The sequence below is a fragment of the Cotesia glomerata genome, linkage group LG3 (genome assembly GCF_020080835.1).
Source record: "Cotesia glomerata isolate CgM1 linkage group LG3, MPM_Cglom_v2.3, whole genome shotgun sequence".
Classification (NCBI taxonomy): domain Eukaryota; kingdom Metazoa; phylum Arthropoda; class Insecta; order Hymenoptera; family Braconidae; genus Cotesia; species Cotesia glomerata.
In genome coordinates this window covers 28,051,161-28,065,478 of record NC_058160.1, presented here as the reverse complement: position 1 = coordinate 28,065,478, position 14,318 = coordinate 28,051,161, and the positions used below count along the sequence as shown (strand labels likewise).

Below are 14,318 nucleotides of genomic sequence, written 5' to 3'. Positions count from 1 at the left end.
TACATTTTTATGCAATATTTGTATCTAGTCATTTATATATTTTAAATATTTATGTTAATGTAACGTTAATAAAGGTATTTAAATACAATATTCAAATAAAGTATGAATTAAAAAATAAATTTTTTGTTTTATTTACAATTTATTTTGTAAGAGATAATTAATAAAAATTAGAATTAATTACAAGTATAAATTTTAAGTTTAATTTTTTTTTCTTACATTAAATATTAAACATCTAATAAGGTTCCTCGTGGTCTAGATCTTTTAGTAGGATCAGCATCAGGCATTGGAGCAGTTTTTCTCTTAGTCATTCCTTTCCTTTCTAATTGCTTTTCAATTATACGCGCATTGTTCGCATAAGAGTCAGCAACTTCACGCTAAAAATTTTTAAAAACCCAATTAGTACTTTTAAATGATAATTAACTATTTTTACATGTTCACTTGCCGTGAATTCGTGAGACATATCACGCCAGAGTTTTAAGTGAGAGTAATAACTATTTTTTGTACTAAATATAAAATACTTACAGCTTCAATTTCATCTTCTTCTTCGTCGATAGTTGAAACAGTTACTGAGCTGAATTTACCCATATTTTTAGTGTGTTTAGTTACCATTATTTTCTTGGGTTTTACTACTTCAACTTGATTATAAAAGTCAGTCAATGGTCGTTCACCTGAACTCTTTACTACAGAACCTTTTACTACGAATACTACATTTGCATTGGGATCGTGTTTGTAGTACAATAAAAGTCCACATCTGTAATAAAATAATCAGTTAATTAATCATGAAGTTGACGTACATTAGAATTTTTTAAATAATTTTTTAGCAATAAAAAAAATTTTAAGTGTGAAAATTTTTATAAGTATTTTTTTGTTGTTATTAATTTGTTATAAATTAAAAGAATTTTAAAAATTTACATTTGTTAGCAAACTTTAGTATTATTAATTAATTAATTATTTTTTATTGTGAATAATTGCTGCATAAAGAAATTTAATGAAAAAAGTTTTATTTCAAGTAAGTATATTTTTGTTTCTAATTAAGTACTGACAGGTTTAAATAAATATTTAAATAATTAACTTACTTTTTGCACTTTTGTCTGTGCTGTTTTTCAATACCTTCAGCACGTTTTAAGAAAACAATTTCATCCGTTTCGCAGATCATTTTGTGAGCGTGTTTACTTCCATCAATTACACGAGCTCCATCACGTTTTCGCAGAGGTAATTTTTCTATCGAGCAGTCTAAAAAATAATTTCAATTATTTTACATAAAATTAATAATAATTATAATATATAAATATAAAAAATAACACAGTTTTTTTCATGCAAATTAATTTAGCAAGTATTTGATAATTTTAGCAAATAAATTATGGCAAAAAAAATTGATATGTAGAAATTTAAAAAAATTATGACATTAAAGTTAGTAGTCATTTTTTATCATTTTTAAATTTTATTTAGCTAACAAATCTGTTCCAAAAAATTATTTAAAAAAAATTGCATTTTTAATTTTTTTTAAATTTCTAAGTAAATGTCATTTATTTTTTCTAATTTTTTTTTTCTTTAATTTATTTATTATAAAATTCTTAAAAATATTGAATATATGCTAAATTAATTTTCATAAAAAAATTATCAGACTGTTAACTTTAATGTCATAAATTAAATTAATAATAAAAAAAAACTTACCTAAAATTAGTGTCATCTGTCCACATAAACAATAATAAGTCAATAATGGTTTTTCTTCACCATATTCTTCTTGGTCTTTAGTATCCGAACATATAATACTTCTTGACACAACTTTTGGCATTTTAATAATATTTTATTCCACTATTTTCTATAAAAAAACTGATAAAAATAATTACCAACACTTAGAACGTTAGAACGTAAATAAAATGTTTATATATAACCTTAAAGCGCACATAACAGCTGACAGCGCTTGATAATTCGTACAGCGCCTAAAGTCCAATTCAAAAACATCGACCACTTCCACGAAAGTACTGCCACCTGAATCCAGTAATTTAGTGTTTGGATCTTGTCATTCACCAGAGTAACGATAGGCGTATCACTTATTATTCATTATTATCAAAAGCAAAAAAATATCATGATAAAAGGATTAAAAAATTATATGATTTCACTGTGATGGTAGTGAACTGGATAAAAAATGGTAATTTTTATTGAAATTTATTTATTTATTCATAATTCAATGTCAAGTTGACTCAAAAACAACTTTCAACTTATTTACTTTAATTTAATTAAATTTTATCATATTATCAAGTATTAAAATAATATTTTACGATATTTAGAATTTATCGACATCAGAAGAAGGTGAAAAATCATGGGACCACCCTTGGAGTACCGATGAGATTAGATTGAAGCAGCATGAGTGGAGTTTGGCTGGAGATGTCGGTTTATTAAGACACCTTGAAAAATTTTCCGAAGTATACAGATCAATTATTTATGACATTAAAGTTAGCAGACATTTGATCTTGTTTTAACAAACAAATTTCTTCCAAAAAATTGAATTTTTTATTTTTTTTAATTTCTACTTGTCAATTTAAAAAAAATTTTTTTTTTGCTCCAATTTATTTGTTGAAAAAATTATTAAAATTATCAAATATCTGCTAAATTAATTTATAATACTTAGCTGACGTTTTTAATTTTTTGATTTTTTTTAATTATTAAATTGAAACAAAAAAAATATTTTTTAAAAATTGAACTCAGTTTTTCAAATTTTTTTTTATTTTTTTCTCTTAATTTTTTCAATAAAAAAAAATTCCATTAAAGTTAGCAGTCTCTTAACAATTTTTAAATTTTATTTAAAAAAAAAATTTGTCCCAAAAAATTATTTTTAAAAAATTGCATTTTTTATTTTTAAAAATTTCTATGTCATTTTTTTTATAATTTTTTTTGGCGATAATTTATTTGTTGACAAAATTATTAAAATTATCAAATATCTGTTAAATTAATTTATAACACTTAAGTTAGCCGACTTTAATTATTTAATTAATTAAATTAAATAAAAAAAATATTTTTTTAAAATTGCACTCAGTTTTTCAAGTTTTTTACAAATAAAATTTTTTTTATTTTTTTGTCATAATTTTTCAATAAAAAAAAATGACATTAAAGTTTTCAGTCTCTTAACAATTTTTTAATTTCATTAAAAAAAAAAAATTTGTCCCTAAAAATTATTTTAAAAAAATTGCATTTTTCATTTTTTAAAATTTCTACGTCATTTTTTTTTCTAATTTTTTCTTTGCGATAATTTATTTGTTATAGAATTTTTAAAATTATTAAATGTATGCTAAATTAATTTTAATATAATATAATATAATAATAATAATAATAAATTAATTTTCATTAAAAAAAATTCTAAAAATTTTTAGATGTCGGCTAACTTAATTTTCATCAATTATTTAATTTTTATCAAATATAAATTTTTATTGTTAAAGTATGTAGGTCAGGTTATTATTATTAATTAATAATTTATCAACAGACATTGACATCTAGGGTTAAATCTACGCAAGAAAACCTCGACTCGCTTACTAGTGATCTAAACGAGACAACTGTGCTGATAGATAATGTAACAAACGCGTCACTAGCCCTCGCTAATACTCAGTTTATTGAAAGCCGGGTCTACGAAGATGACCCAAGCAGCGAAGAGCATCAAAAGAAAAAAACCGAGACTGTTAATGTCCAGAAAGAATTAAGCGAGGCTGAGGTGATTGCAATAGTCAGCGAAAACATCCAGCGAGGGCTCCAAATAATGGACGAAAAATATGACCGGCTGGAAGTGGTCGCGAGTGACGACAGCGATGATGAAAATCCCAGCCAGTCGATGGTGTCAGTGCCGAGCTTTATCCTCAGGCCAAAGGATCCTTACAAAGACCGTCCATTGCCGTATGTGATTGGTTCGGACAAATGGCAAGCTTCGAATAAAATAGGAATTGAGTCGAGCAGCAGCGAGTCAGAGGCTCTGGATAATGAGGAAGATGATGATGACGATGATGATGATGAGAGCACTGAGGGTGATAAAATTACACATATCTTTAATTCTACTCAAAGAAATAATTTGCTGGCCAAAAGATCCTCATTGTCGTCCAGCGAATCTAGTGACTTTAATGATAAAAGTAATAATACTAATAAGCTAGCCAGTGGTCCTAGTTCGACGACTGATAAGATGTACACCAGGAGTCAGGATACGCTTAATTCAACCTCGGAAATTGACACGCCTGTTGAAGTAAAAGGGAAGACGGGCAGAGACGCTCCTGGTTTCGCTGAAGAACTTGCCAAGAGGCTGGGAAGTGTTTTGCCTGGTGCTAAGGTTGATAGCTCCAAAGCTGATGTTGATAGGTCGTCTGTCAATCGTTCCAATGGTATTTATAATCTATATTACTAAGAGAATAAGACAAATTTTGTCTTCTGATAAAATTGGTTTTTTTTTTTCGTAAAATTTAGTGTCATTGCTAAGGTCTTGACTTTGATTTGTGCCTTTTTAAGGTTTCATAGCATTCTCATCGATAGTCTATTTATTATAAGTAGTTAAGCTGCATTCGAAAATATCTCTAGATACATAATTAAGAAATGACCTTGTATCTAGTGAGTTATTGATATTTTTAAAAATATAAGCTCATCTTGATGTTACACTCATCAAGACCTTTCATTTGAGTACCCACATCAATTTTTCATATATTTTATATATTTATATATATTACATATATGTATATATGAAAAATATATCAAAAATGCATGTGGGTACTCAAATGAAAGCTCTTGATGAGTGTAACATCGAAATGAGCTTATATCTTTAAAAAGGTCAATAATTAAGAAATAACATTTAATCTTGTCATCTAATAATATTTTTAAAGATATAAGCTCACCCCGACGTTACACTCACCGAGATCTTTCATTTGAGTACCCACATCAATTTTTCATATATTTTATATATTTATATATATTACATATATTTATATATTAAAAATATATCAAAAATGCATGTGGGTACTCAAATTAAAGCTCTTGATGAGTATATCATTGGGATGAACTTATATCTTTAAAAATGTCAATAGTTAAGAAATGAGATCGAATCTTGTCATCTAATGATATTTTTAAAGATATAAGCTCATCCTGATGCTACACTCATCAAGACCTTTCATTTGAGTACCCACATCAATTTTTTATATATTTTATATATTTATATATATTACATATATTTATGTATGAAAAATATATCAAAAATGCATGTGGGTACTCAAATAAAAGCTCTTGATGAGTGTAACATCGGAATGAGCTTATATCTTTAAAAACGTCAATATTTAAGAAAGTACAGTGCAATTTAGCAAGTCATTATTTAATAAAGCAAAATTTAATTTTTAAATTAGAAAAATTTTTTTTTATTGATAAAATATTGATTTGATGCGATTTTCAGATGATCTGTTTGATAATGAGAAGAAGAATGAAGATATATTCAATGTTAAAAAGGACAAACTATTTAGTGATGGAGGGCTGTTTGATGAGGACGTACCGAATCGTTTATGGAACAATAAGCCATTGAGACGTCCGCAATCTAATATCATTCCCGCCAGTATTGATTTACCGCCACCGATCCATTCTGTTGGTAGGTATAAATATTTTTTTTGTAAAAAAAAGCGACCTAATAAACTGACGGAAATAATTTACTTTTAGAAGCTAAACCTAAATCTTCAATCGACGATCTGTTTGGTGACGTGGATTCTGACGAATCTGACGATATATTCGCGCCTCGTAGCTCGACTAAGAGTACTACTGTTGATAAAACTAGCGTGAGTGATAAACCAAAGAATGAGTCGAATAGATTTCCTATTATTGATCAAACGGGTGGTGAAAAAGTCGCGACAAGTACGCCGGATATTAATACCAGTGTCCCTAATCTGTTCGATGACGATGAGGATGACAGTTTGTTTAATTCTGTTAAAAATTCAGCGCCAGTCAGGTCACCAAAGGCGGTACGAAGTTCACCTCGCGGCGTAATTATTTTTATTTACTTATATTACTTATATATTCATTTTATCTGTTTGTCTTTTTATTTATTAATCTGATTTATTTTATAGCGAGTACCCGGTGTGTTGATAAGTCAGGCAGACCTTTTATCTTCGAGCTTAGGCAGCAAAATATTTCAGCGTGCGCGTCAAGATTCTTCGGAGTCATCTGAAACTGAAGAGAGTGTCGGATTCAAAGGAGAAGGAGATAGGAATGCATCGGTGGTTACTGTTGATAATGTTAGTCGCAGTAGTAGTATAAGTAGCAAAAGTAATGCTACTCAGTCGCGAGAAAATGATAAAACTACATCCCGGTCTAACGCGAGCTCGACTATCGCCGGAAATCGGATTCATGTCAGTAGAGAAAGTAGTGACAGCAGTGGAATTTCAGTACCACCACTCAGTATCAGTAGCAATTTGTCTATAAGCCTCGGTCTCGAGTGAGTATTTTTGTTATTGTTGGTAATAAGTATTATTTTTTAAATTACATGCTAATTTATTCAACAATTAGCTTTTAAAGACTGAGTAGTTACTGTTAACAAAATAATATAGATTTTATTTTTATTGTCATTATTCAACCGATTTTTTTTTTCTTAAGAATTTATTTATTTTTTTTTTTTTTAATACTATACAGTTCTCTGATCCGTTATAATGAGTACTGTAAAGACAATCTTGTTAACTATTAACAATCAACAATACATTACTATGATGGTCACGATATTATAATATGTTATGCGGGATCGAACACTGTGTTGAAATTTATTTGTGTTGCTTGCATTATATATTTATGACTCACTTGCTTGCTCACTCAATCCACTCAATACTTGTTAATAACTTTCAATAATATTAAAGTATCTTTAACTCGCGGAATTTTATTCTATGATTTAATTAATTCCAGTTTTTTTTTTTTTTTTTTATTAAAAAAATTGAAAATTTATTTTTTTATTACAAAAATTGAAAATTTATTTTTTTATTAAAAAAATTGAAAATTTTTTTTTTTATTACAAAAATTGAAAATTTATTTTTTTATTAAAAAAATTGAAAATTTTTTTTTTTATTAAAAAAATTGAAAATTTATTTTTTTCATTAAAAAAATAGAAAATTTATTTTTTTATTACAAAAATAGAAAATTAATTTTTTTATTAAAAAAATTTCAACATTTTTAAGGGGACCCCGGTGGTCTAAGCTAAAATTTAAGCTATTTTAAAAATTTTATTTCTATATGAAGGAAATGACTAATGCTTTCAAATTTTTCTACACTTATTCTATTACTTATCAACTACACAAAAATGAAAATCAAACCAAAAAAAAAATTTTTTTTTAATTAGAAAAATAGCGCTGAAGTTCCCCAAAAAAAATGGGCCTGACTGGTGCATGTCGATTGATCTCTCCCTCTAATCTGAAATGAAAAGAAATGACGGATTTTTAATTAATATAAATAGAGTTATCATCGGAACTAGAAAAAAAAAATTTAACAAAATGGCACGTAGTTAAAAGTACGAATCTGAAACTCGTTTTCAAAAAATACGTCACACACCAGTGAGGTCCATTTTTTTTGGGGAACTTCAGCGCCATTTTTCTAATTTAAAAAAATTTTTTGTTTGTTTTGATTTTAATTTTTGTGTGGTTGATAAGTAATAGAATAAGTGTAAAAAAATTTGAAAGCATTAGTCATTATCATTACCTACATATAGAAATAAAATTTTTTAAAATAGTTTAAATTTTAGGTCGCTAGACCAGGGGTCCCCTTAAATAAAAAAAAAAATATTTTAAGCATAAAAAAATTTTTTATTTATTTATTTATTTATTTATTTATCTATTAATCAACATACACCTATCGGCAATATACATGAGAAGAAATTAAAAATGAAATAACATTAATTAGAGAAAATTAATTAGAATTTAATTAAATAAAAAAAAAATAAATATCCAGATTGTTATAGTTGCAGATAAATTTATTTTATTAAAAGTTAAAATTAAAAAGTGCAGTTTATAAATTAATTAAAATGTTAGCTAAATAAGCAGTTAATATATCTAATAGTATATAAGAAAAAATGTAAAGGGCAGTCACCAATGCCATACATTGTAACAAATATAATAATAATAAAATAAATTTCCAGACAACCGCAGATGGAATCAACTCGTTTGATTTCTGAAGAATTATCCCGAGAAAGATTAACAAGCGACAGCCTTTTAAATCAACGATCACGTCAGCAAGGTGAAGAAGTTAATTCTGGACGTGATGTAAGCGCTCCAGCATCAGGAGGAGCTGTGCAGGAGCACTTGACCACCAACTCTAGTAGTAACATTAAAAGCAATGCTAATAGTAAAGAAGTAAATATATTTGATGATGACGTATTTAGCCCACCACCGTTGCCTAAAAGTGATATCAAGTCCAAGTCCAAAGTAGTGTCACTTTTTGACGATTCTGATTCGGGTGACGATCTATTTTCGAATACAAGTTCTGGCTCGCGTTCGCAAAAGAGCGCAGATGTACTAGCTCACAGTAATAATAATTTACCGCATAAACTTGCTCAAGAAGCTAAGTCAAAAATTAATCAGACGAAGCTGAAGCACAGTTTGTTTGATGACGATAATGATAAGATTGAAGATATCTTTGGCAGCGCAGACGATTCGGACATTGACATTTTCGCGAGACAAAAGTCTAAATCAAATACTTTGTCATCTGATCTACCTGCTAATAAGGCCAGTGTGAATAATAATACCACTGAAGAAATTAAAGTAGGTGATAAAAAATCACCTAGTTTTATCTCGAACAAGTCTGAGAAGAAAACTTTGAGTATTTTTGATGACAGCGACGAGGAAGACGACGATTTGTTCAGTACAAATACTAAAATAGCGAAGAAACCTTCAAATATGTTTTATGGGGGCGGTATTACTCCAAGTGGAGGCGGAATGAGTGATGATGTTGATGATCTTTTCGTAAAGTCAACATCAACATTAACAGAAAATAAACTTGAAGAAGAAAAAGAGAAGGAGGAGGAGGAGGTGGAAGCCGTAAAACAGGCGGCGAGTCCGAAAAAAGATTCCGCTGAGGCCGTGACGCTTGTGGAGGGAGAGAAGAAAAGTAAAGTCAAACTAGATGAGAAACAGAACAACAGTGACCACGTACTCCCGTCAGTTGATGATAATTTACATTCACAGAGCCGCAGGCTTTTTGATGACTATGCGGGTGAAGATAGTGACGACGAGGACAGTCTTTTTGGAAAATCAAATGTAAAGCGAGGCTTTCCTGTTTTTAATGACAGTGTTGTAAATATTAAAGAAACTAAAATAACAAGTGTACAAATTACTAGTGAGCGAGTAGATAATTATTCTGATACTGAGACTAATAGTGTTTCTGCAATAGATGGTGGTAAAATGTCGAGGATTAATGATAATGATACTAAAATCAGGACACCGCCGAAAAGTTTGAAAATTAAACTGCCTACTGTCACTGCTGATGATGATAACGAGTCAGTGTCACCGCCGAGGCGCGCTGTTTCGGGGAAAATTAAAAATCTCATGGGTAAAATGGGGGATCTTAAAATTCTATCGCCCACTGACACTCCTCTGACCTGGAGAAAGGCAGCTGGGGAGAATAATAAGGTTGATTCGGAAAATGATAACACGCCGGATCGTGATAGCGAGGATGGAAGCTCGATCAGTGTACCGAGTACTAAATCTCCGACAATTTTGTCTGGTAAGTTTCTTTTTATTTTATTAATTAAAACTTGTGATTTCTGTAACTTGTGAACTAAAAAAAATTAAAATGATTGCTTTAATAAATAATGACTTTTGTTAAACTTCACTGAACTATCTTAACTATTGACTTTTTTAAAGATATAAGCTCATCCCGATAATACACTCATCAAGAGCTTTCATTTGAGTACCCACATGCACTTTTGATATATTTTTCATATATACATATATGTAGTATACATAAATATATAAAATATATGAAAAATTGATGTGGGTATTCAAATGAAAGGTTTCAATGAGTGTAATGAGAGGCCGAGCTTAGATCTTTAAAAATGTCATTAGTTGACTAGATTCAATGTAATTTCTTAACTATTGACGTTTTTAAAGATATAAGCTCATCCCGATATTACACTCATCGAGAGCTTTCATTTGAGTACCCACATGCATTTTTGATATTTTTGTCATATTTACATATATGTAATATATATAAATATAAAAAATATATGAAAAATTGATGTGGGTACTCAAATGAAAGCTCTTGATGAGGGTATCATCAGGATGAGCTTATATTTTTAAGAATGTCAATAGTTCACAAGATATTTGTTAAATTTCACTGAAATATCTTAACTACTGACTTTTTTAAAGATATAAGCTAATCTCAATGATACACTCATCAAGAGCTTTCATTTGAGTACCCATATGCATTTTTAATATATTTTTCATATATACATATATGTAATATATATAAATATATAAAATATATGAAAAATTGATGTGGGTACTCAAATGAAAGGTCTCTATGAGTGTAACATCGGGATGAGCTTATTTCATCAAAAATGTTGATAGTTCACAAGATACAAGGTCATTTCTTAATTATGTATCTGGAGATAATATTTTCGAATGCAGCCTAAATACTTATCATAATTAACTGATTATCGGTGAGATTGATATGAAACCTTGAAAAGATATAAATTAAAGTCAAGACCGTCGCAATGACACTAAATTTCATTAAAAAACCGATTTTATCATACGACTATCCTAAAAACAAAATTTTTATTATTCTCTTAATAATATAAATTACTTTATTTTAATGTAAATCTTTTTTTCAGATGAAAACATTAATACAAATGTATCATTGTCTCCTTCTATCGAAACTGAAACTGCCGTGAGCTTCGATGTTCCAGCCCAAGCTGAACCTTTGACAATTAAAGGCTCTAAGGTAATAAAATAAAAATATTTTTCTATATTAATTTCAATTTATTACCGTTTAATTAAAAAAAATGAAACACTAATTAAAATAATATAATTTTATTAGGATAAAAGAATTTAAAGCTTAATAAAAATTTATTATCATTTAATTGCAGTTAACTGTTAAGAAAAAAAAAATTAAAGATACTATTTATCCGGTAATAAATATTACAATTGTAATAAATGCTTTTAAATTATAGATTTTACAAAACCGTGCTCGCATTCCTGTTAAGCGGCGACCTCAGAGCAGACAAGCCCGTCAAACGGCACTGAGAACAAGTGGCCTAGATTTCGATGCAGTCGATACGGCTGGCTCCGTAGCATTTGACTCAAACAATTCAGCTAGTTCAACCACGGAAACTAAGACGAGAAGTGCCGATGATAGCCGTGACGAGGGAGTTGTCAAAAATAAACATTATCTGAACTTAACAACAACAGACGACCGTTCGGAAATGAGCCTCAGCAAAGACGGTTCAATAAGTACCACAAAAAACACATTGCTGTCGCCATCGACCGACGAGGAAGATTTATTCGATGTGCCGCCTGACTTACCCGAAGATCCACCTAAAGAAGACAGTCTGTTTGACCAAGCGCCGATTCTCTCGCCTGTCCAAGCTCGCAGGTCTAAAACTCATTTTGATAATAAATCACACTCTTCCTATTCAGTTAACAAATCAAAAGTCGAGAGTAAAAATGAAGTAAAAGAAGCTCATAAAGAAGAAGATAAATCCCTATCAGCTCCTATCGATCCACTGCGTGATGACAATCATGATCCTTTAAAAGATCCTAGTCAATTGTTTGCGTTCGTAACTAAAACTCCGTCTCCGGAGAAAGGTCAGGGTTTGTTATTCGATGAAGACGACAGTCTATTCAGTAGCACTAAAAATGAAGCTTCTATTAGTGAGTCTAATAAAAAATCACCGCTGGATTTATTTGACGATGACTCAACTAGTGATTTATTCTCTGGTCCTTTTGCAAAGCCAGTTAAAAAACCAGCTAGTGCTGTTAAGAGCAGCTTGTTTAATGATTTTGACAGTGAAGATGATGAGACTGAGGACTTGTTTGCTTCAATGTCTAGTAGGAAAAGTAATCAGAGCAAATCTGAATTTTCTGACACTGAAACAAGTGCTAAGGGTAATAATAATAAACAAGCCGACGGTTTTGAGGATGATGAAGATAATGAAGAAGAATTGTTTTTTGATGCCAGTGAAAAACCTTCTTCGGACTCTAGCAAAGGTGACCAGTCTCCAGCGGTGACTAGCGTTACTGCTGCTAGTGTTGATGCTAGTAGTAAAAAAACTAAGTTAGAAGATATTTTCGGTAATCAGTCTAGTGGCGAAGATGATATCTTCTTCACGAAAAAACCTATCGCCAAAGAAAAAGCCAGCTCTTTTTTTTCAAACGAAGGCGAGAGCGACGATGACTTGTTTGCAATAAAACCCGCGGCTGGATTAGCCGGATTGTCTCAGTCTGCGGATAAGCCGGTTAAAAAATCTGTTACTAGAGATTTAAAAAAAACCGCTGAAGCTATCAGTGAAGACCCACTCAGTATACTTCATGATGATTAATTTATTATCAGTATAAATATACAATTGTGGTCATTAATTTTTAAGTATGTTTTTAAGTTTACTGGAAAATGGCCATTTGTAAACTCGAACGTTTATAAACTATAAATTTGAAAATTATTTGATAATGTCATTTGCAAAATTAGTCAAAAATAAAAAATGATATTAATGAAATTAGCGAATTTTGAAAATTTCACCAAATATAAATTCAATCATTTATGAAATAGCGAAAAACAAAAATCTGTGGTTAGGTGAATTTAGCCAATTCTTATTGTAGAAACTTGTAAAATTAGCCGATTGTAAACTTTGTGAATTGTAAAATTAACCGTTTTTAAACTTCTTATAACTTTTGAATGGGTTGGTCGAATCTGCTCTAATTTTCAGAAAAACTAAATTTATGGAAATCCTTTTAGGTAACTCAAATCGTTTTTTGATCCGTCGATCTGTTCAAGAATTAAGAGAGATATAGAAACGGCTAATTTTATAAGTTTCTGCAATAAGTATTGGCTAAATTCACCTAGCTACAGATTTTTGTTTTTTGCTATTTTATAAATGACTGAATTTATGTTTAAGCTATATTAATTATTATTTGGTTAAATTTCTATTTTACTAATTTCATTAATATCATTTTTTATTTTCAGTTAATGCCACAAATGACATTATCAACTGATTTCCAAATTTAGAGTTAATAAACGTTGTAGTTTACAAACATCATTTTTCAGTAATATTTAAAACATACTTAAATTAATGATCACGATTGTAAATATAAATATAAAATATCGAGTATGATATATATTGTAAAAAAGTATATTTTATTTCTATATAAATAGATTTTTGTTTTTATAAATAAACATGTGTCATAAGTGACTAATATTGAATGAAAATAATACTCGGAAAATATTAATTTTTTTTTTACATTATTATTTGAAGCTTTAATTAAATTATATGCAAAGTTGGAAATGAATTTAAATAGAATGCAAGTAAATATATAAATATATACATATGTAAAAACTATATTTTATTTTCAAAGTTTAATCAACAATCTCACTTGGTAAACTTTAATTACTTATACAATATATATAAATAATAGACTATCATTAGATCGTAGCCGTCAATTAAATGGTAAAAAATAAAAATTGTCTGGCTGTTTGTTTTTTTTATTTGTATAAGTAATTGACACGTGGAGGCTTGTATGTATATAGACAATCTTTAATTTGAATAAAAAATAATGGTCAAATTTTAAAATACATTTTTATGATATTAATTAATTAAATTAATTACTAACTAATACTTAATTAACAAAAATTATAAAAAATAAACTAAGTTAACAACTAAATTAATTAGTTAACAACTAAAAAAAATTAACTAAGTTAACAACTAAATTAATTAGTTATTAATTAGTATTTAAATTAGGATGTTTAGACCAAAATGATGTTATGTTTTTTATTTCATTTATTTTAACATAAGACGTTTCGTCAGTTTTATTCTGACATCATCAGACAGCTATGTGTTTACAAACAAATAAATAATTAATAATTTTTCGTGTCAAATTAAAAGCTCAGTAAGGTAAAAGACCCAGTTATTGACACTGGCCCAGTTGTTTGACACTTGCAAATTTATTCTAATTAAAAAAATAAAAAACTAATCTTAAAATTTATAATTAAAAAATTATATTTATTAATTTATTACAGTCGATTTGTTTTAAGTAATTAAAATAAAATTGCAAGTGTCAATAACTTTATAAAAAAATATAAATTATTATTATTTATTTATTTATTTTTTTAAGTACAGCTTTTACAGA

The 14,318-nt window shown here is 28.5% G+C and overlaps 2 protein-coding genes across 3 annotated transcripts; one reads left to right on the top strand and one right to left on the bottom strand.

Moving 5' to 3' along the window:
- Positions 1 to 186: 186 nt before the first annotated feature.
- Positions 187 to 1,900, bottom strand: LOC123261654 (STING ER exit protein). The gene is made up of 4 exons (XM_044723357.1): positions 1,675 to 1,900; positions 1,077 to 1,233; positions 523 to 751; positions 187 to 374 (listed from the first exon to the last, which is right to left on the bottom strand). The coding sequence occupies exons 1-4, from the start codon at positions 1,793 to 1,795 to the stop codon at positions 225 to 227; spliced, it is 657 nt and encodes a 218-aa protein (XP_044579292.1). The 5' UTR covers positions 1,796 to 1,900; the 3' UTR covers positions 187 to 224.
- Positions 1,901 to 2,013: 113 nt separating this feature from the next.
- On the top strand, positions 2,014 to 13,222 carry LOC123261650 (WASH complex subunit 2). 2 transcript variants are annotated; one of them, XM_044723350.1, is made up of 9 exons: positions 2,014 to 2,152; positions 2,292 to 2,426; positions 3,482 to 4,361; positions 5,414 to 5,602; positions 5,671 to 5,969; positions 6,075 to 6,442; positions 8,123 to 9,705; positions 10,814 to 10,923; positions 11,153 to 13,222. In XM_044723350.1, the coding sequence occupies exons 1-9, from the start codon at positions 2,150 to 2,152 to the stop codon at positions 12,518 to 12,520; spliced, it is 4,935 nt and encodes a 1,644-aa protein (XP_044579285.1). In that variant the 5' UTR covers positions 2,014 to 2,149; the 3' UTR covers positions 12,521 to 13,222. The 2 variants fall into 2 exon arrangements, with proteins under 2 accessions (XP_044579285.1, XP_044579284.1); XM_044723349.1 differs by having other exon boundaries at positions 2,015 to 2,152; positions 5,671 to 5,990.
- Positions 13,223 to 14,318: the final 1,096 nt, after the last annotated feature.